A 25,766-nucleotide genomic window follows, 5' to 3' on the forward strand; every position below is an offset into this window, starting at 1 on the left:
AATCCCAGGTGATTCCTCAGGGATTGTAAAATGGACCAGTTCTATTTCTGTAATTTCATACAGAAACAGACTGACTCAGTAGGAAACCGTAAAATAAATACTACTACTTTAGCACGCTCGGATGCTTCCATGGCTTGAGGACGTTGACCTTTCAACATCTCGTGTCTGTCACATCTACACTCCTACACTCAATTTTTTTTTCCATTCCTACACTTCTGTTGCAAACAGCTAATCCCTCTGTTAGTGTTCACCCTGCTTGTCCACTCTTCTATGTATCAGGGTCCCATATATTCACCCCTTAACAGAGAATGTTTGGCCCCCCTTCTCACCCCTCCCAATGATTCCCTCCCTCCCTTAGCTGCTGATAGTTGCCGTCTTTAAATCTTGAAACAAGTTCAGGTATTTGTAGCTGCCAGGAGCGTTAACTAGTTGCAAAGAAAGTTACCCTTCCTGCCCCTACCTCCCCCTCCCGGGTTCCCTAGTGTTCTTCCCACCAAACCCTAGCACATCCCCCAAAATCATGGCTGATGAGATGTGGTGTTCAGGCATGTCTACTCAACAGAAATGCCATCATGTAGTGGCCAAGACCTTTCTTACTCAGCCTGTTAAACATTCTTTCAGCTATTCAAAATCCCTTTCTCCTCCTGCTGAGCTTTGTTGCACCAGCTAACTTCTGAGATAGCCTTTACTCACCATTTTTGATCATTGCCATCATAAGGCAGGGAGGAAACACCTGCCTCCAAACAGGTGGCACTTGAAAGGGCTTTGATCCTATCGGTGCCACTCCTGCAGCAAGCAGCCCTCAGGTTCAGCTGGAGACAAGGGCAGGAAGCCGAATGGCTGAAAGGAAAGTGCTTGAGGAGACAGGCGAACGCAGCCACCCCTGTCTAGGGTGAAACTGTAATAGTGTCATTTCCTAGTACTGAATCAGAAAGCTTTGAATGAGACCATTTTAATTGTTTACCACACTTTCTATTAGGAGTAGGTAATTCATTAACAGTGAGGTCAGCCGCTTTAGCATTATCTCAGAATAGCTGACTCATTTCAAAAACACACCCAGTCTTGCCATAACAGGGTGTGTTAGTTTCTTGAAGCCCAAATGGGCCCTGCCCTTTGAGAAAAACAGAATTTACAGGACTCAACTCTTCCTTTTTTTCCAGTGTTAACTGGGTGGACTTGCCCTGCAGTCAAAAAAAAAAAAAAAAAAAGCCTTTAGCAGTATATTCTGGGTAGCTGCAGCACTGACAGGCCTGGCTGGCAGAAGATAGAGCCCACCTGCCCACCATGCTGCAGACACGGGCTGCAGGAGAGCGCTCCCCTGCACAGGCAGTCACAGCCCCAGCACATCACCCCATGCCTTTTTTCCCATGATGTAAATAGATTTCTTTGGTGTATCCGTTTAAAGCAGGGTTTAAAGTCTCTGAATCACCTGAATCCTTCCCAATTTTCCCACTTCTCAAGGATGGGCTCCCTGAACAGCACAGGATATGCTGTTTGAGAGACAAATGCCTAAATCACTTCTTGAGAGGTTCTTTCTAGAGACACTTTCAAACATCCTGAGCGTTTCCTAGCCAGTTACTAAGACACATTCTTCCATTTATTCCTGTAACAATTTTAAGTCTCCTTCCCTAGCCAACACCCTGACCAGAGGGCTCCATGAAGTCAGTTACAGAATATGGGAGCATGTAAGACTGAACCGACACAGGCTACACCAAACGTTTGCACCACCTGCTTTGGACAAGGCTGCCCCACCAGACTCTCTGGGCCACGAAGCCACCTCGGGGACGAGGCTCACCCCCGGCAGGGATGAGGCCTCCTGTACCCTCTCAAGCTTCCAGCCCTGGCTGCTCTCCGCCCTCCCGGCACTACGGGCTCAGGCAGGGGGGCACCCACCCTGTCCGCTCCTCAGCGGTAGTAACCTGCCCCGGCAGCCGCAGGGGCTAAGCCCCCCAGTGGCTCTCGTTCACCTGCCACCCAGGAGGGCCCCAGGGCGGCCGGTGCCACAGCCACCATGGCGGGGCGGGCCAGCGCAGCCCCCCCGAGTGCAACTGCAAAATGGCGGCCACCCCCCCTGCCCCCGCGCCGCCGGCTTCACCCCTGCGCACGGTCCCGCCCACCCCGTCAGGGGGCGCGCGGGCGGGGCGGGGCGAGCGCAGCAGGCGCACCCAACGCGCATGCGTACGCGGGCCGACATCCGCCCGCGACGGGGCTCGCGCACCGACATGGCGGCGGCCGAGGGCTGTGGCGGCGGGGCGCGGCCGGACACCACGGTGCAGCGGGCCGAGCTGGGGCCGTTGCTGGCTACGGCTCTCAGGCCGGGGGAGTCCTGGTGAGCGCATTCGGCCGGCCCTCCCCTCCGTCTCTTTCTCCTCCGGGCGGCGGGGCCTGTGGGAGCGGGCCGGGTCGGGCCGCGCCGCCGCTGAGGGGGCCCCGCCGCCCGTGCCGTGTGTTGCAGGTACCTGGTGGACAGCCGCTGGTTCAAGCAGTGGAAGAAGTATGTGGGCTTCGACAGCTGGGACATGTTTGGCGCGGGCGATCCCGGCCTCTTCCCTGGGCCTATCGACAACTCGGGTCTCTTCGGCGGTGAGTGCTGCCCGGCGGCGCGGGGCCGGGGGGCCCCGGGCGGTGGGGGCCTCGCGCTCGGGCCGCTGCCGGGGCTGGGGTGACTGACTCCTATGTGCAGCCGTCCCGTCGTGCAGCTTTCGCTTTTGAAGCCGTGTGTTCCGGGAGGATACAGGCGCTCGTGCCGGCCGTGTGAGTGAGGAGGCCGGTGCGGTTTCTGCGTACCCGTGGGAGCATTGATATTTCTTAGTGTTATGGCAGTATGTCTGTAGGCCTTGAGAAGAAAGGATTCTATTTGATGCTATGCTTTCTTACATCTTTTTCATTCTAGATCCAGAAAATCAGAGTTTAAAAGAGCACCTCATTGATGAGCTAGACTATGTATTGGTTCCCACCGAAGCCTGGAATAAACTAGTCATGTGGTATGGCTGCATAGATGGACAGCAGCCTATTGTCAGAAAAGTAAGTATGGGCAAACCAAGCTCTCTTTAGCCCGGTTTCCTTATCTCATCTCTACCATACTTGGACAATGTTTGTTTTGCTAGATGTGAGTTTAAGAGAGGATCCTCGGCAGCTCTTTGGAGATAACAACATGAGGGCTTTCTGCCTTGTTGTCTGAAAGAATGACCTTCTCCTGTTGTAGTTAAAATGCCTGACTCTTCAGTGATTTTCAGCTGATAGGTTATATGGGGTGAGAACCACGAACCTCGTTCTGCTTAACTTTTTATATTGTAATTGTTTGGACTGGTGCAGTGCTTTTATGTTGCATGGAGTAGTTTGTGCTTTCTTGAAAAACGAAGTTATTAGTCAAGCTTATTGATCCTCTGGGACAGAATGAGGCATTGGAATAAATTGTGTTTTAGTACAAGTGGCTTAGGGACTTCCTCTGGAGTTCAAGGTGGTTCTTGGTTTTGCTTCCAAAATTCTGTGATTCTGAAATCATGAGAAGAGACGTATTTGTGGTTTTTGTCTTATTTTGTTTGACAAGTGCAGTCATGAATGCATTCTGAATATACAACCTGTTCTGGAAGGTGAAATTTGCAAGTTGCTATTTTTGGTCTGATTTGCTATCAGACACTTGTTTATGGGTAAAAGGTCTTTTGTTTTTGTTTTCGTCTTTAAGTTTTTGCTGACTAAATTTTGCTGTGTGAGTCTGTGGCTTTCGTAAAGACCAAGCAGGTAGTGTTGATACAATGTACAGAATTAATATCACTTAAGTTTAAGCAGCATTATGTTACTGTAAGCGTTGCTTCAAGGTGTGCAAGACCTAGGAAATAGGCACCAGAATAGCAAAAGGAAGTAAGATCCCTTTCTTGCAGGCCCACTTAGGCTGATCAGTGATACCGGAATGTTGTCATTTGGTGTGGGCTAGAAATTGTACGTAATGAGAAATTCTGACATCTTCAGAAAGTGTAGATGGTCCCGGTTTACCAGGTGACTGCAGGCTCACTCTGCTGAGTAGGCAGAACTCCTGTGTAAACCAGGAGTGGAAAAGAATTGTAGCATCTAAAGGAGATGTGGCTTTAGTAGAAACAGATAATTTCTTGAGGAATAGAAAATCTGTACTGAGAAGGAAAACTAGAACCATTACTGATCAGTGCCTCTCTGAGCGAGGAAGCTTTTGTTCATGAACTGGCTAACTGCTTTCACAAAGCCTGACATGTTGTTAGACACTCCGTTTTCTGAAAAATTCGTGAGGTTTGGAAGCTGTTGGGGAAATGCTTGGGTGACAGACTTAACTGTAGGAGCCTCCTTTTCTTGGGGTATCAGGTGCCACTATTCAACACTGTAATTATTGAGGGCTTGAGCTTAGAGCTAGTGCTGTTTTACAGATATAAGTTACCACAGTCCACTTGAGAGTAAATTTTTAAAGTTTTGAATTGCTATAAGAGTGTCAGTCTCTATTGGTAACCTGGTAACTGAAGTGCATTTTTATATTGAAAAAATGTTGAAATATAGCAAAATAGTAGTTTTGTGGGATGTTACAGCCTCTTACAAAAAGTAGGAGGTGAAAGGTCAGTGGGACACACAAGCTGCAGCACTGCATCTGAGAATGTGGTCAGTATCTGTCTGCAGTATTCTCCAGATAGCATTGGAAGTAAAGCACTTAAACTTGTGGTCCTTGAATGCTTTAATCCTTTTCCTAAAGCTGGATCAACTGCAATTCGTACATCAAAATATCCACAGAAGTAGGATTTGGGAAGTAATTTTCAGGCATCTTTGTAACTTTACAAGCTGGTGTTTCTTCCATCTCTGTGTCTGACAAGAGACAAGTACAGCAGGATTAGATTGCATTTACTTGTGGTTCATGTTTCTTTTGATAATCTCAAACCATTGGGCCGTCTTCTATAGAGTCCCACTGCAAAGTGTATTGACGTGCGAAATACAGAGCAGTGCGCGTCCCCTGCGGTTGAAGGCGTGTTGTGCTCGGGTTGCGGTCCAGTGGGATGACTGGAGTTTTACTTTTGACAGAGAACACAGTAGCTGATCAGACGCTGTTTAAAAGACATCACAGGCAGTTAGAGACACTTCGTGCCGTTCATCTGTCCTAATAGACATGGTGATCTGATCAGAAGCTTCTTGGAAAGGCCTCTTCCATTTCTGAATATGGTTCTTACGTATTTGTTTCTAACTATAGAATACTGGAGAACAAGAAGTCCCATTTAGTGAGATTCCTTCTGAAAAAGAAATGGAGAACTTGTGAATTGTTTCCTTTGCATGCTTAAAAAAAATCGTTGTCTAATTTGCCTGTCAAGAAGCTGTTTAAACAGGGAGTTTTACTTTCTGTTGTAAGAGCAAAATACTGAAGGTATTTCCAAATGTTTTTGTTAATTATTTACCTTTAAAGAACCTTGCCCATCTAATACAACCCTGTAGAAGCTCAGAAGAGGGAAGCAGAATTTTGCCAAATTTTCACAATGAGTCTTAGTCTTAATCCTTCGTTTATTTCCAAAGCTGGATAAAGGTTTTTCTTGTAAAAAGATACAGATGTAGATCGTAACAAGTCTGGTGTCATGCAAATAGAATAAAATATTCCCGTTGGAAGGGACCTACAACAATCATTTAGTCCAACTGCCTGACCAATTCAGGGCTGAATGAAAGTTAAAGCAGTTTATTAAGGGCATTGTTAAAATGCCTCTTGAACAGTGTTACTCTTAAAAATTATGGCTGCTGGTTCAATGAAGTACAGTCTCAGTTTCATAGGCTTTGTGGCTGCAAAGAACTGTGGAGAGAATTGAGGGGTGGGTGGGTGGGGTTTTTTGTCTGTGTTTTTTTTTTTTCCTCCAGTTATCAATGGTCTCTGAAATGTGCTTTTCTTTCTGGCATAATGTGTGTTATGGTCTGCAGGTGAAGAGTGGTGTCTAGTCTTACAGAATACCTTTCTGAAAATATGCTGAAAGCTAGCGGGATGGGTAGATGTAACTATTGGAGTATTCTCTCAAATGCAAAATTGATTTGTAAAGGACTCTGAAATAAAGCAGTGTCATCAAAATGAGTTCTGACATATTTGTTTTTGCAAGGAGAGAGTAATGAGGCAGATTCTGTATACTATGCAGAAAAATAGTTAATGGTTTGTCTTCTAATAAAAGGGATTTTGCTCCAGTGTTCTGGGTTTGTTTCTTTTTTTATGTAAACCTTAGCCAAAGACTAGAGGCAAAAGATAATTTTTTTTTTTTCTAGAATGCTCTGACTGTGTGATCCAATACTTTTCATGGGTAATTAGCTGGCACTATCAGTTCAGCTGTGATAATGGACCTTTGGAACTTTGCTCTGTGGAAGGAAGGTGCTAGGATTTCTTAATGTTTTAAAAACAAACCAAAAACCTCTAAACAAGCTGACAGAGGTTGTGACTGAAGCTGGACTTGAGAGCAAGTCAGTGTCCAGTTTATGGCTTGACTTGCCATAAGGTACAAGTGTACCTTACAGAGGACTGCTCAGTATTTTAACTTTGTGTTTTGTTTATTGCATCTGCCTTCTGTTTGCAGGTAGTGGAATATGGTCTGTTTGTGAAGCACTATAAGGTTGAAGTTTATCTTCTTGAGCTGAAGCTGTGTGAGAGCAGTGATCCTGACAATGTAATTAGCTGCCACTTTAGCAAGGCAGATACTGTTGGTGAGTATTCTGTGATATATGAAGCTGTGCTCCGATGCTACCTCAAGAGATATTTTGTGCTCTCCAGAACAAGAATGATGGTGATAAACTGGAGCAAGTCTAGTGGGTACCAACAGGATAGTCAGGGCTGGAGTGTGTGATGTGTGAGAAGAGGCTGAGGGAGCTGCATTTGGCCTGGAGAAGAGAGGGCTTTGGGGGAACCGTGTAGCACCTATGAGGAGGTTACTGAGAACGTGGAGTCAGGCTATTTACTGAGTCACAAAGCAAGAAAACAACAGATAATAGTCATAAATTGAAACAGGACAGGTTCTGACCAAATACAATGAAGATATTTTCATGATTCAGACAGCTAGACATTTTAACAGGGCCTAAAGGGGTATGGGAGTCTCCTGCCTTGCAAGTTTTGAACACCTGATCGGATAAGCCCCAAGCAGCTTGGTCTGAATTCAGTGTTGACCCTGCTTTGAGTGGTTGGACTAGGAACCTCCTGAGTTTCTTCCAGCCACAGCGATTCTGTGTGCAACATGGGGAGTTGTGGTTAAGAGCTTTGAGAAGCACATTGCTTACTAACTCATGTCCTTAAGAAACATCTGTGTCACTCATGTAAAACAGTTCTGCCTCTGGTTCTTCTACGATTCCTTCTTCCTAATGTGTGAATATTTTAGACTTCTTCTTAATGGCTCTTCCTAAACTTCTGTTCTTCCTGAAACTGGGCCCATCTCTCTGTTTCTCTCCCTCTGTATCATTGCTTTATTTTCTTGTGTAAAATGCTGAAGGTTAGCTGTCATATGTGTCCATAAAGATGCTTCTTCCCAGTTTGCTAATACGTGCCTGACAATAGTAACTGAAAACGCTTCCTCCTTGAACCTGCGTTTTCAAACAACGACTGTTTCACAGAAGTTGGCCTTTCGGCAGAAACTTCTCAATGTGTTCTGAACATGATTGGTTTGAGGGCTTGACAGACAAATACATGACTGGAAAGTTTTTCATTCTTTCAGACTAAATATTAGACAAGCTATATGAGCAATTATAACTTCTGTGATATGTTTTCTACTCAAAGGATCTTGAAGGATCAATGATGTACCTCATTGCTGAGTGTCTGGCTTGTCAGTCTTTTTTTTCAAAAGCACTAATGTTTTAGGAATTTTGATGTTTTTTTTTTCTTCCTGAACAGCTACCATCGAGAAGGAAATGAGAAAACTATTTAATATCCCAGCTGAGAAGGAAACTAGGTTATGGAACAGGTATATGAGTAACACTTACGAGCAGCTCAGCAAGCTGGATAGCACAGTGCAAGATGCAGGGCTTTATCAGGGTCAGGTAAGGGGCATAACTTTTCTTTCTTTCTTTCTTTTTTTTTTTTTTTTTAGATTCTTAATGTACTGCTTTGTCTGATGTGTATTTTTTTTCCACTTGCTTTTATGTACTTTTGGCAAACACTAAAAATGTAATTTGTTAATGATTTTGCAGAATGTCTAGCAGATTTGCAGTGATCTTTCTTTATTACCTGAACTTTCTTTCAGGTAGTTCTAATCGAAGTGAAAAATGAAGATGGCACGTGGCCTGGACAGTATTTCCTGGCAAAGTAAGCAAGCAAGCATGTTCTAACGGGTTCTGCTGTTTTGTCAAGCTTGTTCACTTGTTTTTAGTGACCATGTGTTCTCTGTGAAAGCCTAATTATTACTGCTTATTGTGGATTTCTTTGTTTTGGGTATTTTGAAGGAGGAGATAAAATCTTGAATATAAATATTCTTCAGTGGTTCTGCTGCTGGTTTCTTGTCTTAGCAACAGTCTTCTGTGTCAAAGCCCATTTCACATAGAGTGTGTAAGCTTAGGTTCCTACAGTGCTTAGGAGACAAAGTGCTATTTGCATTGAGATAGGCCACTTAAAAAAGCTACCCCTGCAGAATGCACGGCGGGGGGGGGGGGAGGGGGAGTGGGGGAAGGGAAGGATTTTCTAACGTTGTGGAACAAAAAGGATCTTGGAGTGTGTTTCCAAAGCTGCCAGTAGTGAATACTCAGAGTTCTGCTAGTTCCTCCTTAAAAAGAGTATACAAAGAGCTTAACAACCCCTGTGCTGTTCAAGACAATTAGAAGCCTGTAAATATTACACAGATACTACCTCTCTAATACCTAATTTAGAGAAGAGATGAGTAAGGTGGATGGTTGATGAAATATTGTATGTATAGAGTGAATTGTGTAGAGTGGAAGTTGCTTGCAATGATAAAGAACTGATCTTAGCCAGTCATACTACAGAAAGTAAAATCCCATGATTTTCCTAGGCTGTCGACCTACTCACTTTCTCGTGACTAGGCCATCAGACTTGATATTGATAAAGAAAATGTTTTTCTGTACAATACAGTTAACTTGTAGAGCTTGCTGCCAGGTTACCTAATTTGAGATCAAGATCTTGCTAGCATTAAACTTGAAGAATGGATCAAATGGGTCAGTGAAACTTGCTTTGAAACCGTTCTGTGCTTCTGAGGTAGAACATGGGGTAAATGGATCAGGAGAGTGTTCACAGGATTCTAATGAACTTTCTGTAAGAGTACAATGTGAAAAGCATCTACATATTCATATTCATATTCAAATTGAGTACTAGTTGACAGTGTTAGAGAGGCAGCTGTGCAAGACCAGATCATAACCTTTTGTTTCCATATGAAGCAAAGCTAAAAAGGAGCCATGTAGCTTTCCCAGGCCTCAGTCTTTTTCAGCAGCGAGTCTGATAGGTGAAAACTTTTAATTAACCTCTAGTGATGTTTGAGTGACAATGGTTATCACTATGCAGATTAATACTTTCTAATGGTGTAGGAGTACTTTGCTTATTATGATGTAGAACTTGTGACGTTGTTTGACTTGATACTGATAATGGTGGCTGAAAGAATTGTAACAAGTCACACATCTAGGATTATCTGTTCCGTTGTACTTTGTCTTGGCTATTTCCTTTGCCCTTACCTCTTAGTTAAGAAACTAAGCATGTGTATTCCACATCATGCCTTCCCTATAGGGCCGGGTGCATTGATTTAGCAAGTTCTGCTCTCTGGCTCTTGTGCTGATACTTAACCTTGTAGGTTAAATGCATAATAACTGTTTAAAAACATTGTTTGGGAAGACAAAGACGGGAAGAAGCAGCTCAACTCGCAGTCCTCTTTAGGATGGACACTGGTGTTTGCTGATCAGCGCACAAACTGCTGATCAAATAAGGATGTTTTTCATGGCTAGGGCAAAGGCTGTCTCTCAGGAAAGCAGTGTGCTTTAACATCTTTGGGTTGTAACGAGCCCTGCTGCACTAACTTTATGCCTTCCTGCACCAAAGGTGGCTGTGTTGTGTAAGGCAAGTCAGGTAGAAAGAATGGACTTAAACTTCTGTCTTTGAAATGGAAGGAGGAAGCAGTTGAGAAGTCATTCTTCCATAGACATATGATAACAAATGATGATGAGCAGTAAGTATTTTCCTGTTAGGTTCAGTGGTGTTTTCTATGCCATTTTATGTCTTTAAGCTGATAATATTGTACAGTGGTTGCCTTGATAACCCCCAAAATGCATATGAATCGTACTCAATACTGTTGAAAATGAGGAAGGCCGGACTGGATCCGGACCAGGTGTGTTCAGTAGCCTGCCTCTTAGTGTGGGCAGTAGCAGATGCATGTAGGTGGAGCAAAAAAAGCTCCCTGTAAGACGTGGTCATAATTAGCAACACATCTGCTGTGGTATGCTGCTGTCTTCTGGTAGCCCGCAGTTCAGACTCTTCCCGAGCTGGCTGTGTCTAGCTATTTTGGTTGAATATATGTTGATGGTCTGGGGTCACTTTTCTTCTACTTTTTGAGGCTTCCTCTGTTGCATGTCATCATTCCCTATCAAACGTGAGGGGGCTGGTGGCAGTCTAGACTGGATCTTTTGTTTATGTTAAGTTTTCTTTCTGCTGCTCTTTCAAGGGCTATTTCACAAAGCTTTTTACCTATTTTTAAAGGACTTGTATTTAAAAAAGAAGTAATAAAGCTTTTTTTTGTTAGTTGATATGTTATTAGTAAGTAAGCTAAATTCAACTTCCCATTCTTGAATCATTGGGTTGCTCCATGTTAATTGCTCTGTGCTTTTGTTTCACGTCGGTCATAATCAGGTCTGAAGCTTACTGTTTCCTTCCCTTTTTTAGCATATCTTCATATAAAAGTGTAAGTACTTAATACTCTGTAGTTTGTAATGTAATTTGATGGTTGGATATTCTCCAGCTAGTTCTCATATTTTATTGAGAAACTTTAATTTTTTCAAGACATTCTTAAGGGTAGTTTCATATTTCATTTAGTTTTGAATACACTGTCTAAATTTCACTTCCCTGTGAAGATGAAATCTGGCAAAGCACAGTGCAAAGGTTGGTTACTAATCTTGGGTTGAGTCTTTTACCGAAGTTAATCTTGGAGCAGCATGAATTTCCCCCTCCCCTTGAAGAGCAGGAATTCAATAAATAAAATAATTAATAAAGCTCTTCTATATAATTTAAAAATTTAGCTGCTTTTTAACCGTATTTTTTCATTTGCTAGAGATCTCAGCAGACAAACCTCAAGTGAAAGCATACTCTGTGACTTAGAATGTGTTCTGAGGTTCTGAGTTATCTTTTTTTTTTTTTTTCCCTCCCCTTTTTTTTTTTCTGGAAAGATTAGGTGTCTGTACTGCAATGAGATGTTGCAGCATTTTAACTGTTTCTATGAGCTGGTAAAAGACTCACTAACTTTGAGTGTTGGGTTCAAATCTTATTACTGGGCTGGGACGTGGTTTGTGTTTCCATGGGCGTGTGTGTGTGTGTGTATAGGTGTTGCATTAAATCAATACTTAATGTTTAAGTCTCCATATTAGTAAGTACAGTACAAACTTATAGGGACTGTTTATACGTATAATATCTGGGGGTGATTGTGAGCAATTGAACCAGACAGAACTGGGGAAAGAGGAAGGAGGAGAGAAGAGTGTCCAGAAGAAAGGTACAGAGTTCCCAGCCCAAAAGAGTATTGAGTGTCTTATCCTGTGCACTGATGAGGTGTTTGGGGTAGGTTACACTGTATAAATACAGAAACTAATTCTGTAGTAGAGGATGTTTTTGTCTGTAGAAAACAACTGATGCTTTTTGGAAGCCAAAGCTGGTATCAGAAGCGACTTGGAAGCTGCATTAACAGCATAACTAAGAAGTGAGACTGTTGCCATGAAAACCTGTTCTGGTCTTATGTGAGGCTAAGCAAGTCTGTAATGTTGATAAGCTGTTACGCTTTCTAAATAAACTTACATTTGGAAGTTCTGAAGAATTTGAGTCCTCCTAGCTGTGTCTAGTATCAGCAGGAACTGCAAATGCTGTGTACCGAGGTGTGGTTTGAAAGAGAGTTGAGTGACTCCAAATTTTAATCCTACCTCAGGCAAATATTTTGCTCCAATATTCTATTTCTCAGCTGGAGAAAATGCTGTTTAGACAAGAACATGGGGAGCTTTATATCTGGAGATCTTTCTTTAGGCTGCATCACTTTAATACTGAAAGCTCATGAGAAAGTTTTTCCATATTTAGAGTTTTGATGACATAAACTAAATGGGATGTAGAGTGCTCTGCTGTTGGTAGAGGAATGGTGAGTATCTGCATGGCTGCCTGTGTGCCAAAAGAGACCTTGGGAAGCTGTGAATTCATGTCATTCTCTGCTCGCAGAATGTTTGTGCACAAGGTGACTGTGGGGTGGGTGGGTTCCCCTGTCGTGAGGACTTTTCCACCACCATTTGCTGCTCATCAGAGGCACTGGCTCCTACCAGGGGAAACTGCTTTTCCACATATTTGGCAGCCTCCTGCGTGTTTCCCCAGCCATCAAGTTGCCTGACACTTTACAGAAAAAAATGCCTTTAAACTCCCCAGCAGTCCTTGGGTGGTAAATTCAGAGTATGCCTGGCTACTGCTGTTTGTTAGTTTGCTCCCTAAGGAACAAAATACCTTCTTGTTGTAGTTTGAAACTGCTTTTACTACGAGACAAGGTTTCAGAAGAGGGAATGGATTATACTTATTCTAGGAATTTCAGAATTGGAGGCATACTTTGTTTCTGAAGGGAGATTATATCAGTAATTCTGTGGAGCTTAGTCCTCTTTAATTGTTTCTCACAAGACTCCGAAAATAAAATCCTGAGCTAGCAGAGTTCCAGCTCAGTCCTAGGGCACACCTATTTTTATTTTAATTTTTTTTTATCCTGGGTATCATTTTCTTAGCACAGATGAACAAGAAATTGTCAGATCTATAAAAATAGCAACTTTTCTATCATGTATTGCGTTTGAAAACAGGAGTGAAGTTGTGTTTGGTGTCTGCTTCCCTTTGCAGTATGCAGCAGTAAAACATGTTTTGGTTCTTTAGTTGCTGCTAGAATTTTCTTGCTGTTTCTTCTTCCTGCTGTTCTGTTTACTGATGGCACTGTATACTCAGTGGACTCTCCCCTGCCCTCCCCACTTGGTACTCTCCTCAGTAAAAATGTTGAGGAGTTGTTTAGTTCACCCATCTTGTAACACGTGGTTTTTCTCAACTACTCTCTTGATTTAGGTGTCATTTCAGCCTGATACAACATTCAATGATAGTACATGCCAGAAATTACTGTACAATTTTAAGACTTTTGTGATTGATATGTATTTCATAGGTACATCATGACATAATTAAATGCTCTTTCATATTTAAAACTGATCTCCTTCTCCCAGTTCCTTGTGTGCTAATAATTTTGGAGGACCCCTTCAGCAACTGGGCTAAGTATTTTGTGGGTAGATCTTTATTACATGACTTTCAAGTGCTGAGTTTGCAGCAGATGCCACGCTTTCAGAGTAGCATTGAGTATGTAAGGTAAGTTAAGGAGGCTTTTGCATATAAGAATTTTCTAAATGAAAATCCATTATGGCCTCTGCTTTGCCAATTAAATATAAGTCCCAGCTTTTCTTGCTTTGACAAAACCTTTTTGTCACAATATTTTTAGCGTTGTTTTTTTATATTGGTAGTTTAAAGGAGGAGGACTAATTCTACTGTATCCTCTGAAGGTAGCCTCAACTGAATTGAAATACTTTTCCTACCTCTGTCTTCCAGCCACTTGAAAGCTTTTTGCAATATTTTTTCAAGCTGTTCAGCTTAGCAGTTTTTCTACTTATCAACCATATGGCCTCACACTTTCTGTACTAGGTTAATCTATCTTTGTCCTCTTTATGCCACAAGTCTCCAGATTTCTCCTCACTTGCCATTTGTGTGGGTTTTCGAAAGGTTGCATAGCAAGACGTGAAACGTCTGTCTTTAATTGGCAGATGGGGGGCAATGTGCATCGGTATTGTGAAGCATGAAGTTGTGTACGTGGGGATGAAGAGCATGAGCCCAAAATACATGCTGGGCTCTGTAGGAATGTGATTCTAGTCCTGGTTCAGTCCTTTGAATGTGAGGTCCCGTAGCAGCCTTGAGCCAAAACCAAATAGCATCAGTGGTTCAGCAGGGAAATGCTGAGTCTGCATCAGAAGACTTTTTTGATAACTGATGCACTGATAAAACTGCATGTGGAATGATCATATCCAATGATGAGGTTGTCAGCAAATTTGAAAAGCAGACTGATGAGAGGTTTCGAAAGGAGCCAAGTGAATTGCTGAAGAATTAGCAAATGATTTTTGTGCTAGAAGACTTGGAAGTTAGAGTATTATATCAGTGAGAAATAAAAAAGATGATTTTAACACTTAAAAGCTTCTGTGGGTTATGATGAATGGGAATTGAAGACGAAACTCTACAGATGGAGATGAGCACAAACCAATGTCCAGATGATGAAGCCAGACACTCAGGCTGCAAATGAAACGCAAGTTTCTTCTGACTCTAAGGGTTATTGATCATTAGACAGTTTACCTGCGGTTTTCTGGATTGGCTGTTGCTGTCCACTGTGAAACCATGATGGTAGATTTTTCTAGAAGATGTTTTTTAGCTCATCTTGGGACTTCAGTTGTGCTTAAGCAGGAGGACTGATTCAGCAGTCATACCATGCAGCCTAATCCTCAAAACCGTGAAATTATTTTGTCAGATCCCTGCACTGTTGCATAGTGACATGAAGTCTTTCTTTGCTGTGGTTTACTCCTGTATAGATTTTGTGTATGAAAAGTAACTGAATGTGTTTATCCCTGTCAGAAACATTGGAGTGGTTATCAAAGGGAAACTGCAGGAGCTTGGCACCTTCTCGTCCAGTGTCTGTTGTGCGTATGAAGAGGAAACTAAGCAAACGTTTCAGTGGTAACCCACTGAGTAGCCCAGAGTGTTTTGAAAGGTTCTAAGTCATGAACTTCAAAGAAGACATAATTTTTATCTGTTACTTCAGAGCAAGGTGTTGTGGCCTCCGTTTCCAAGGGAGCGGAAATTGCAGACTGTGAGAGGTGGCAGTGGAGGGGGCTGGTGGCTTTGACTGGTCAAAGTCTGTGTGTTCCACAGAAACCTGTTTTGGGGCATTGGGGATAAATGCTTGGCATACAGGACTTCTGTTGTCACCAATGTGTGCAAATGAGGCAGTCTTCTCAAGAGCCTACAGTATTGTGGGGTCATTAACAGTAGCTTCCTGAGCTTAAAATTGGAAGCTCTCAGAGAAAAACATTTTTCTTAGCTGCTATCTGTGCCTTTCACCTGAAATGTAGCTACTTATGTGACGATCTTGTGACATGAGGGGGAGCAGCTGTGCTTAGTAAGTCTTCCATCTTTCTTCAGTTATTACACGTAGAAGAGTAACCTGTAAAATGTAGGAGTGCTTAGAATTTTTATCTGCCCAAGTGTATTTAATTTCTATTTTTTTTCTCTCCACTTGGAAAGCTGTTCACCTCTCTTTCGTTGTTCTGCTTCTTACATGATCCTTCCCAGTTTTCTAACAGGAATTCACTCCAGATCCCTGATGACTTTGTAGGTAGACCTTTCCCTGCTCTGTGACTTGTCTCTTGTCTTTGCTTTCTGATCCATTTTTTATCTTCCCCCATAGTTCTTAGCTTTTTTTTTTGTGTGTGCGTAGGATACTATTGAAGCACTTCTTGGAACTCTTCAGTTGCCGTTTGACTGTTGATTATACACTGTCTCTGTGCATCTGTTGGAAGTTTTCAAATCCCTTAAGAGGTCGTCCTCCTTTTCTTATTAGGTTTTCTTCATATTGTTTTCTCTTATTCTGTTCTCTCACTGGGATCAGCCATGTCAAGCAGAGATGCTACATTTTCAAGTCTAGCATTTTCTAGGTTGTCATTCTTTGCTTCTAGATAATTCACTTCTACTTCAAACTTTTTAAAATGTGTTCCTAATTGATTTACAGGCAATTGTTAGTTTAATTATTTTATTCTTCACCGTTGAAACTCCTGCATGTGGAGCGTGAGTCTGATAATTGTTGTTTAGTCTGGACCCTTTGTTGTCTCATTGATCTTACTTTGTGTCCAGGTAGTCTTGAGAAGTTCCACCTCCAACATGTAATGACCAGAAGGTCGTGTTTTGTCTTAAGTTATTTTGGTAGATCTGCTCATTCTTGCTAGTATACTTTCCAGTCTACTTTTTGTTTGTGCTGGCTGGTGTGGGTTTTTGGGGTTTTTTAACATGCTTCAAGTTTAGACTGTGTTTGGGGTTTGTGTTTTCATCTGGAAGCTCCTTCTGGTAACTTATTTCCTTCTGTATTTATTTTACTGCTATTATATTTCCAAACTGATAAGGCCGTTTAGCTGTTCTGCCTCCTCTTGGCCATTAGGGCTTATTCCTTGTCTTTTAGTTTTTGCTCCAGAGAGGTTTTCCAAAACTTTTCTTAGTAGCATCTAAGCTAGGAAAGTGCATTTTTGAATTTGTATCATTTGAGAATTTGGGCCACATTAAAAGAAATACAAGAACAAGCTAAAGCGTAAGGGCAGCGTCCTGCTGGTGTTCTGCTGTGCTTTGGGTGCATTAGTTGCTGTTGCGTGGCTGTTGGTGTCCTGCACATTTTGCATTCAGTTTTGCATGTTTATTTGGGCAAAGGTGGAGAGAACAGACAACTTCCCAGTTAGCTCTTGCTATAGAGAAAGTAATTAGTATCGAAATAGTTTCTTTAAGCTTTTTAATGTTGTACTATCTTGTGGTTTTGCTGGGTTTTTTTATGGAGTCAAAGCTGTCTATGATAGAGCAGTGTTGAATTTTAGTGCTTTGTTGGTCTTTTGTAACATTGTGTTCTGGTTCTTTTCTGGAGCAGGAGAGTAGTAGTGTGGAATAGCCTGGGGTTCACAACTGGATAGGCTGGAGGCTTATGAACTTTTAAAATCCATTTCAGTATCTGCAGTCTCAAGATACTGAGGATAGCTCTGCAGGCCACATGTACATAGCGGTGTGTCTTGCCTCCAAGTTGTAGTAATACAACAATGTAGTTGTATCAGCTAGGCTCAGTAACAAACTGTTTTGTGCCCACCCTGCTAGTCTTCTTACTAATTAATGTTCTGTTTGAGTGGGTGGTCTGGGTTTCAGGTAGGGAAGGACTGATTTTGTCACTTTTTAATGTGGGGCAAGTTATGGTTTTAAGATTAGGATTTTTTTGCTTGCTTGTTTCAAGGTGGTTTACTCATAAACTTAAAGCTTGCTTCCCTGTCACTCATGCTGTCCAAATTGCTTACTTATTTCAGTCTGGGACCCAGATTTGGCTCGAAGCAGCAATTATTTCTCCTGCTTCTGATACTGTTGTCTGATGTTTCTGTTCCAGACAAGTGTTTGGCAGTGTGATCACACAGATCACAACAGTGAATTCTGTGTGTGGGAACTAACTGTAACATGGCAAGTCCTTGGAGTTTTGTGGGAGGTGGGGCTGCGGGTCAAAAAAGTAGTAGCACTGTTTCTACTTCTTTTTCCTTTCTCCCAGATCAAGCACTGCAACTAGCAGAAACTTTACTACCTCTTCAAAATCATCAGCAAGTTCTTATTCCTCAGTGTCTGCCACTTCTGTCATTACTAACGGTGATAGCAGTAACTCCTATGGACTGAACAGCAGCTCCCACCTGGGCAGGGGGTAAGAGCAGGAATGTTCTTTTTGTTTCTTTGTCCTTCATGTGAATAATCCTGTGTATCCTTGCCTGTATGGAAAAGGAGCGTGGTGGTGCCCTATGAGGAGTTCTGCTACTCCTGTGTACCTGTTTACCAAACTTTGCTTTTGAAACCACTGTGTTCTGCTATTACTTGCTCACTTGCAAAAGTAGCGCATGTTCCAGAGCTTACTAACCACTAGGGCATTGCCTGAGTTTGAGGGGATTGGAGGTATGAGGGAAGGGATTATATTATTTTCTCCATCTGCTATTGTGGTACCTTTCCAGGTAGAGATCATAATTTTCTTATTACCTCTTACAGCATATCATATAGACTCATATAGACACTTGCTGCATTAGGATAGTGTGCCATGTACTTGTAGGCAGAGGAAATTAATGTGTTATGAGCCATAAATTAATAATAGACTGTGTAACGATTAGTGTTTCCAAAGTTAGCACGTATACTTCACATTCCTGGTATTCAATACTAGCCACTATGAAGCATCAGAAACATGTAAGCTGGTTACACAATTTCATTAAACAGGTTTTTTTGCCTCTCATTTCTGTGACTCTTAAACAGTATTAAGACTTGGTAAACTCACTGGAGTTCACGATGTTGTCTTTCTTCCAGAGGTTCGGGATTTGTCTGTAACTCTTACAACTGCAGGGACAGTGCTCCCCTGTCACAACCTGGACTCTGTGGACTCAGTAACCTTGGAAATACCTGCTTCATGAATTCTGCATTACAGGTAAGAATTGGAAAGAGACTTCTCTAGAATTAAATAATAGAGCACTCTCACAGAGCTTGTGGATTAAAATCTGTGGAAAGAGAAGGATGTTTTAATCTGATGCAGTGAGGAGGCTGTGCTTGGAATGAAAACCAGAAAAACCCCAAACAAAAAAATCAGTTCATGTGTAGTTTGGCTTACGTGTAACATGTTAGCACTATAAAACATAGTACGGTGTGAAGGACTGGATCTGAAATACATGGCTTCTGAAAAGGCTGTAGGGGAAGTCATACTAAACAGATGGCTAACTGTAGCATAAAGTCCTAGTGCTGTGCTGTGACAAAAATGGGCTGACATGAAGGACGTTTTTATTTGTGTGGGCTGCATAAGCGACATCAGCAGGCCACTGCATAGAGTTCTGGGATCAGTGCTTAAAGATTCTTGAAAAAATATGAGTATGAAAAGCCTCAGGAAGGGTTCAAGGTCATTTTGTGGGGTGTTATGGTTTGAACAGTTTTGTAAAGCGAATAATTATTAGTATACTTATTTAACTTAATCTTTCAAGTTTATTTAGTTCATTTAAAAAAAAATGGAGAAACTTGTTAGGAATAGTTGTTTGCTAAGAAATACAAACAAAATATGAGCTAACTTATATGAACTTTAATTTAAGCAATGAGCAAACTTCTAGGGTGGTACAAGTGCTATGTAATGACTTCTGTCACTCTGTGGTAGCTTTGAAAGTTAGAACAGGTCTTAAAATAACTGATGCATGTGGTACTCAGGATACCACAAAAAACTTGGACGGCCTTGCGGTTTTGTCCAACATGGCTTTATTTTCCACTGTGTTATGGTAACCTTAAACCACATTATGTTTTCTTGAAATTAATTTTTATTGTCAAAATGACTTAATCCAAACACGCTTCAATCTTAATTTTGCATGCAAACTAGTCATGTTAAGGACCAATTCCTTTCTTGTATTTACCATTGGGCTTTAATTTTATAGACGTCAGTCTTTCAAATACAAATTTCTGCCTTAATTTTGGAACTTCTTGGAATTTTGTCAGCCACAGTCTCCCAGTGAGAGGCTGGTGTAAAATGATAGCAGTCTGTAAGCTTTTCAGTGTCATTTGCCAGCAGAAAGACACATCTGGGCATTGGAACTGGAAAAAATTGATAGGAAGTAAATTCCACAAGATACACATCAAGGCAGTGAAAGTGGAGTTGGCTAAAGGGCAGGACTACACTTTCCTGACTCTCTCCAGATTGCCACGTATAACTATATTGGGAGATCTCTGTACCTACACCTAGTTGATGAAGCACTATAAAGGCATCTGCTATGGGTCCTGAAATTTCAGGCATTCAGAAAGAGCAAGTTTGATATTTTATTGATATTACAGTACCTTGATGTCCTAGTAGTTTTGATCATAATCTCAGACTTGGCTCTCTGTTCACCTATCCAAGTCTTGCCCTGCTTATCTGAGTGTCACTTCTTGCTGTAAGCTTTGAGTCTTTTATTGGATTAGGGAAACTACTTCCTGTGCTAGTTTTACTTGTGACCTGAGGTTTGTGGTGATTCACCAGGATGTATTAAATCATGACCATAATACACTGATAATAAGTATGTAAATATGGAGTTGTAGCCTTCCTGCCTTTAAACTTTGCTAACTTTTTGATGTGGGTTTTTTTTTCAATTGCATGTTGTTCTTTGTAGGACAAAGTATAGCTTGTGTTCAGCTCAAGGATGAACAAGGACCTCTCTTATTCTCTCTGTTGCTTATATTAGCATTTCAAGGTTAGAGAGTGGATATGGAAAGTAGACTTGAGAACGTTAAGGTGATGTCTCTATCTTCCTGACCTGTTCTATGCAGATTTCTGTGTAGTAAGGTAACTTGCCCTACCACCTCATAGTGTGTGGAAAACAGGTCAATATACATTATAGGATTTGGTGAGTATTGTGATTGTAAACTTTACTCTCTGGCGCTTGCAGGTTTGGTTTTGTCACTCAAGTCAAAGCGTCAGTGGAAGTTACAGAACAAATTAAGAAAATGTGGAGGGACATAATACCAAGAGCAGATATCTTCCTTCCAAAAGTCTGTGTTGTTTTTTTCAGAAGGTTGCTTACTCTTTGCTTTGCTGAACTATTAAATACAGTAACTTTAAATAAATGCTTAAAATTATTTTGCACCAAGGGAATGGAAAGTGACAAATGTGATGTCAGTTTTAAAGAAACTTCTGAAGGAGAACCAAGGAGCTGCAGACCAGTGAGCCTTATGCCTTAAGCTAGATAAACCAGTAGAAACTGCTCCAGAGGGGAGGCTTACACTTGTGGGCAAATACATTATATAGGAGAGAAGTCAGTGGGGCATTTGCAAAGAGAAACCGTGTTTCAGAAATGATCTGTTAGTCTTTTGAATGCTTATTTGATGGTGTTTCCTGTTTATTTCAACCATGCTCTTGAGTTGCAATGGTGTCCCACCCTCCTAATGGTTGTTTTGTTTTGTTTTGTCTTTTTTTTTACTATGTACTCAAATTCAGTCTCACTGGTTTTGTTAATAGTTTAGCACATGTTCTGATGTGAAAGCTGAGTTTATTTTGTTGTCGCAGAGATTTATTGTCCTGTACAGTAAATTCATTGTCTTAATGTTTTTGCAGTGTCTGAGCAATACTCCTCCTCTGACTGACTATTTCTTGGAAGATAAATATGAAGCTGAAATAAATCAGAACAATCCACTGGGAATGAGAGGAGAAATTGCAGAAGCCTATGCAGAGCTCATTAAACAGATTTGGTCTGGGAGACAGTCTCATGTGGCCCCACGTATGTTTAAAGTAAGTACCTCGTGTTCTTGCAGCATAGCTCTCTGACAGGAGAAACTATGAAAGCTAATACACCTTCCACAGACTTTGGTGTTACGAAAGCAGTAATGACAGAATTGCTTCAGTGTTGTTTTATGTTTTATGTAAATCCTTTTCAGGGTACAGGGAGGAACTTGCCAGTGGGTAGTGTCATACCCGGAATTGGTTACTGCTCTTTAATGTTAAATGCCTTACTTAGTAAATGACCTTCCAACCTGAGGGCTGTTTACAGATGGATCAAAATGATCTTTGCTGTAAAACTAGGCAAGGTCATGTGGATTGCCAGCTGTGAGCTTTAATCAGTGAGGAAAGGTGTGCAAGTTATAAATTTAAAAAATGAAATTACAAAGTGGAGGGCAAAATGCATCCCCTTGTCTATAACGTTTATTGATGTAACGTTCCTGGTGCTTCAGTGTAAAGGGCTGCTTTTGGCTGAAATAGTGCAATGTAGCAGTTGTATGTGAACCCCTAGAAAAATTGTAACTCTGTCTTGTGGTTTAAATATAATGCAAAGATGCTCCAGTGCAGAACAACATAATTAAAGCATCTGAGGAACACTGTTTGCTTCTGTAGTGCAGTCTCAGTACTCTGAGGAAGAATAACATCCCAAATGCATGAAACAAGCAATGATCTGATATTAATGTAAATGTGCACCCTGTTACTCTTTAGGATTTGCATGGTACAGTCTTGAAGTTGAGGGTATATGCTTTTGAGACCTGGAGCAAAAGTCTTACGGCTTACAGAAATCTGGCCTCTGTAGAGTCATAGGTAGTTCTGAAACAACAAGATGATGTTTAATTTCCGTGACTTGGAGTTGCTGACGCATCATCCATACCACTATTAGAATTGTTCTGTAAACTTCTGTTCAGAGGAAATATATGAATCTGTAGTGGACATCAGTAGAGGTGTCTTAGTGTGGACTGTTCTTGTTTAAGACTGGAATAGGAACTACTCTTTATTTCCTAATAGTATCACTTGTGATTTTTTCCAATTGTTGCTGATTTAGTGACTGTGTTAACTGTGTGATATAAACAGCCCTTCAGTTTGGGCTCCCTTGCAGTTGTCATTTTGAGTGGTTAAAATGTACTAAGCATAATTCTGCAAGTCTGTTGGACTCCATGTTTATGAGAAAACTAGTGATGGTCACTAGGACTGATGACTCCTTCAGCTAATTGTTGGTTTGCTGTGAGACCCCTTTTTATTGTTTTGTGGGGTTTTTTGTTTGTTTTTTTAGTTGTTTTTTTTTTTTTTAGAAGCAGGAACACTAAATGGCAGTGTTGTGAGATAGCACTTCTGAAATAAAAGGCTGTATATGGGTGTGCTGTTCTGGGCTTTCACTAACTCGGGCTGTTATGTTTCTTAGCTTCATATCGCATTTTTAGAACAGCTAGAGATTCCTGTGGAGAGGATTTCAATTTTAGTTTTAAGCCAGTTTTGTTAGTTCATAAATATCTTCTGCAAGCATTTTCAGTCTTGCAGGCCACCTGCTTCAAGTTGCTACCTTATAGCAAGTCTGCACTGTGGAAACTGTAGGTTTCTGAAAGAGAAATTAAAGTGCAAGATACGTCAGGCAGGTAGGTTTTATGTACTGGTTGTTTTTGGGTTCCTAAATTAATATTGATAACTTACATTTCTAGCATCGCAGCACTAAATGCATTCTTCTCTCTGAATGCTAGGGAGGAAAACCAAAAAAGAGTTGGGAAAATTATTCTGGCGCCCTTACTGTGTTGGCATCCAGTTCACTGTGATCTGCTGCTAACATAAGGTAGCATGGAGTTGATCTCTGCAAAAGCCAGGGCATGAGTATGTTTATTTCTGTCTTTTACATAGGTAAAGCTCACTCATCTCTGACTCTTGCCTTTGTGTTTCAGACACAGGTTGGCCGATTTGCTCCTCAGTTTTCAGGATACCAGCAGCAGGATTCCCAGGAGCTCTTGGCTTTTCTTCTAGATGGCTTGCATGAGGATTTGAACAGAGTGAAGAAGAAGCCCTACTTGGAGCTGAAGGATGCCAATGGCAGACCTGATTTGGTATGGTGCCCTTTACTTGAGGGTAGGGCAGGTAGTGTTTCCGAGGGAGTTTAATTGGGTTTTGTGATGCTTCCTGGCCTTCCTACTCACAGGCCACACAAACATCCTCCCTGCAAATCAGGGTACCTGGAAGGGGAGAACCCTGTCGTGCTTTATGGCCTGGCTGACTCTTCATGATGCCTTGTGGCACAGTGCTCGTGCTCTGCCTTACAGCAGAATGTCTGTTCTTGTACTGGTGTGTAGGAAGATGTTCTTATGGTACAATACTGACATGGTTCTGCAGTGGAAAGGAAGGAAGTTTACCTTGGGACATAACAGCTACCTAAAAGTAGGCTGTAGTTACTACCATAACCTTTCCCACTGACTGCTCAGGCCCACCTTCTTTCTCCAGATGGAGTGAGCAGCAGCTTTTAGCATCAGTTTGAGGAGAGTGCTTACTGTGCAGAGCATCATACTTGCATGTGGACTTGGGTGGGACTGGGACATTCTCACGTGGAGGTGCCAGGGTGCCCCTCAAATAAGGGTCTGAACACGTGCCCTGGGTGTGGGGTTGTAAGCAGCCATTCCAGTGTCCCACTGGTGGACAGCAGTGTTAAATGAAATGAGCTATTGGGCCAGACTCCTCATGTGTGCTCCCTCATGGCCTCTAGCCAAATGTAATCCATGAGCTAGATTTAAAAACAGGCTGAATAGGGTGCATGAAAGCACTGCTCTAGACAAGGAGAGAACCAAAGTACATATATTATACAAGTGACTCAGTACAACCATGGATCTTGATGAATTCCTAGTGTTTGGTGAACTAACTGCATCTCCTTAGGAGGCTTGGCTTGATTTTTCTTCTTTCTGGTGCCGTGGAAATGGGTACACTGATATTAAAGCAACTTTACATTTAATTTAATTTTAATTTTAATTTAAATACCCTTGGGCTCCAGTTACGCACTCTATCTAAATAGAGAAAAGTAATTCTCTTATGCCATTTTCCTGACAAGAGGCCCTTGCAGACACTTCTTTGTTCCTCTGAAGCTGGGAAACGCCATGCTCGTGTTAAACTGAGATACATAATAGTGAAATGCCTTTCCCTAGGTGAACTCATGCTCTCCTGATCAGGCTTTTACCTCTTGTCACAGTACAAACAGCAGCAACTTACTGACAAATGCAGAATCCAGAGTAAATACATTAGGTGGGAAAACGCTTTAGGAGCCTCTAAAAGCCAGATGCAATAACTGTTTTTAGGAAGTGTATATGACTAGTTCTTTTTTCCTCTTAATGGGCAATAATTTCATGTCTTTCGCCTTTTCTTGCACAATAAAACGCATGTGGCAACACCACAAGAAGTAGTATATTTAATCTTTTATTTTCTCTCCAAAAAATGCTGATGTGGGATGGCAAGAATGCCCAGCATGCCTTCATTCTGTTTAGGTACTTCCCTCCCCCCAGTGTAGGAGATGCCACGTGTTTCTGCCTTGCATCCATGTCACTGCAGATGTTGGAGGTTATTGCTCTGTTGCCATCTCAGCATCCTGGTTAGTGATGGTAGCATTGCAGTGCATGTGTGTCTATGGCACTTATTTCACTTGACTTATATATAAAATATATGGTATTGTATGATAAACTAAAAGTCTCATGCTAAGAAGAGCCTCTGATTGCATTGAATCACAGAATAGACAAATGCCAGTTATCAGATGCCCTTAGGTAAGGAGTTTATAAGTTGGATTGTGAAAGTCTTCAAGGTGTTGCAATTTGTTTCCTTATTTGGGAGACATGGACCATCATTTTCCAAGAAGAAAAAACTTTTTTTTTTTTCTTTTTTCCCCTCAGAAGCTGTAACTGCAGTTGACTTTCAAAAGCAGAGGGCAGCAGCCTGTTCCTTATGGAGGAGGCTGGAGCGTATCTCATTAGCAGCTTTCTGTCCTGAAGAGCAGCATGTAACCCTGTCACTGTCCCCTCAGCTCCATTCATGCTTCTGGCATTGTGGGCACCAAGGAATACCTGACCAAGTGACTCAGCTGAAACAGATGTATTACGTTTGACTTGATGCAAGGCCTTAGTTTCCATGAGAAAAAAATCCCAGTGTGTTATGCTGGACACACTGGTAGACCCCCATTTCTGTGAAATTTACCTGTCAGTATGAATTTTCTGAGTTTTCTTTCATCCCTGTGCTTGCCATACTGTGGAAGTGTTCGTGAGAAATAACTTTTAATATTTTTTTTTTCTTTTTGTAGGAGGTTGCAAAAGAGGCCTGGGAGAATCATAGGCTGAGGAATGATTCTATCATTGTGGATATTTTTCACGGTCTTTTCAAATCTACTCTTGTTTGTCCCAAATGCTCCAAAGTTTCTGTGACTTTTGATCCCTTCTGTTACTTAACCCTGCCACTGCCTTTGAGGAGAGATCGTCTCATGGAAGTTACCCTGGTATATGCAGACCCACAGTGTAGACCTGTCCAGGTGAGGCGTGTTGAAGACAA

The 25,766-nt window shown here is 41.7% G+C and overlaps 1 protein-coding gene across 1 annotated transcript in view; it reads left to right on the forward strand.

Annotated features, from left to right (window-relative positions):
- The first annotated feature begins 2,174 nt into the window (after positions 1-2,174).
- Positions 2,175-25,766, forward strand: part of USP4 (ubiquitin specific peptidase 4) — a 44,874-nt gene continuing 21,282 nt past the window's right edge. The window contains exons 1-11 of the mRNA XM_086470540.1: positions 2,175-2,329; positions 2,456-2,583; positions 2,894-3,024; positions 6,549-6,675; positions 7,850-7,995; positions 8,199-8,260; positions 17,529-17,675; positions 18,320-18,437; positions 21,069-21,242; positions 23,141-23,299; positions 25,522-25,746. Coding sequence (XP_086326666.1) covers positions 2,175-2,329; positions 2,456-2,583; positions 2,894-3,024; positions 6,549-6,675; positions 7,850-7,995; positions 8,199-8,260; positions 17,529-17,675; positions 18,320-18,437; positions 21,069-21,242; positions 23,141-23,299; positions 25,522-25,746 — 1,572 coding nt within the window. The remainder of the gene's footprint in view (positions 2,330-2,455; positions 2,584-2,893; positions 3,025-6,548; positions 6,676-7,849; positions 7,996-8,198; positions 8,261-17,528; positions 17,676-18,319; positions 18,438-21,068; positions 21,243-23,140; positions 23,300-25,521; positions 25,747-25,766) is intronic.

The sequence above is a fragment of the Leptosomus discolor genome, chromosome 9, assembly GCF_034619465.1.
Source record: "Leptosomus discolor isolate bLepDis1 chromosome 9, bLepDis1.hap2, whole genome shotgun sequence".
Classification (NCBI taxonomy): domain Eukaryota; kingdom Metazoa; phylum Chordata; class Aves; order Leptosomiformes; family Leptosomidae; genus Leptosomus; species Leptosomus discolor.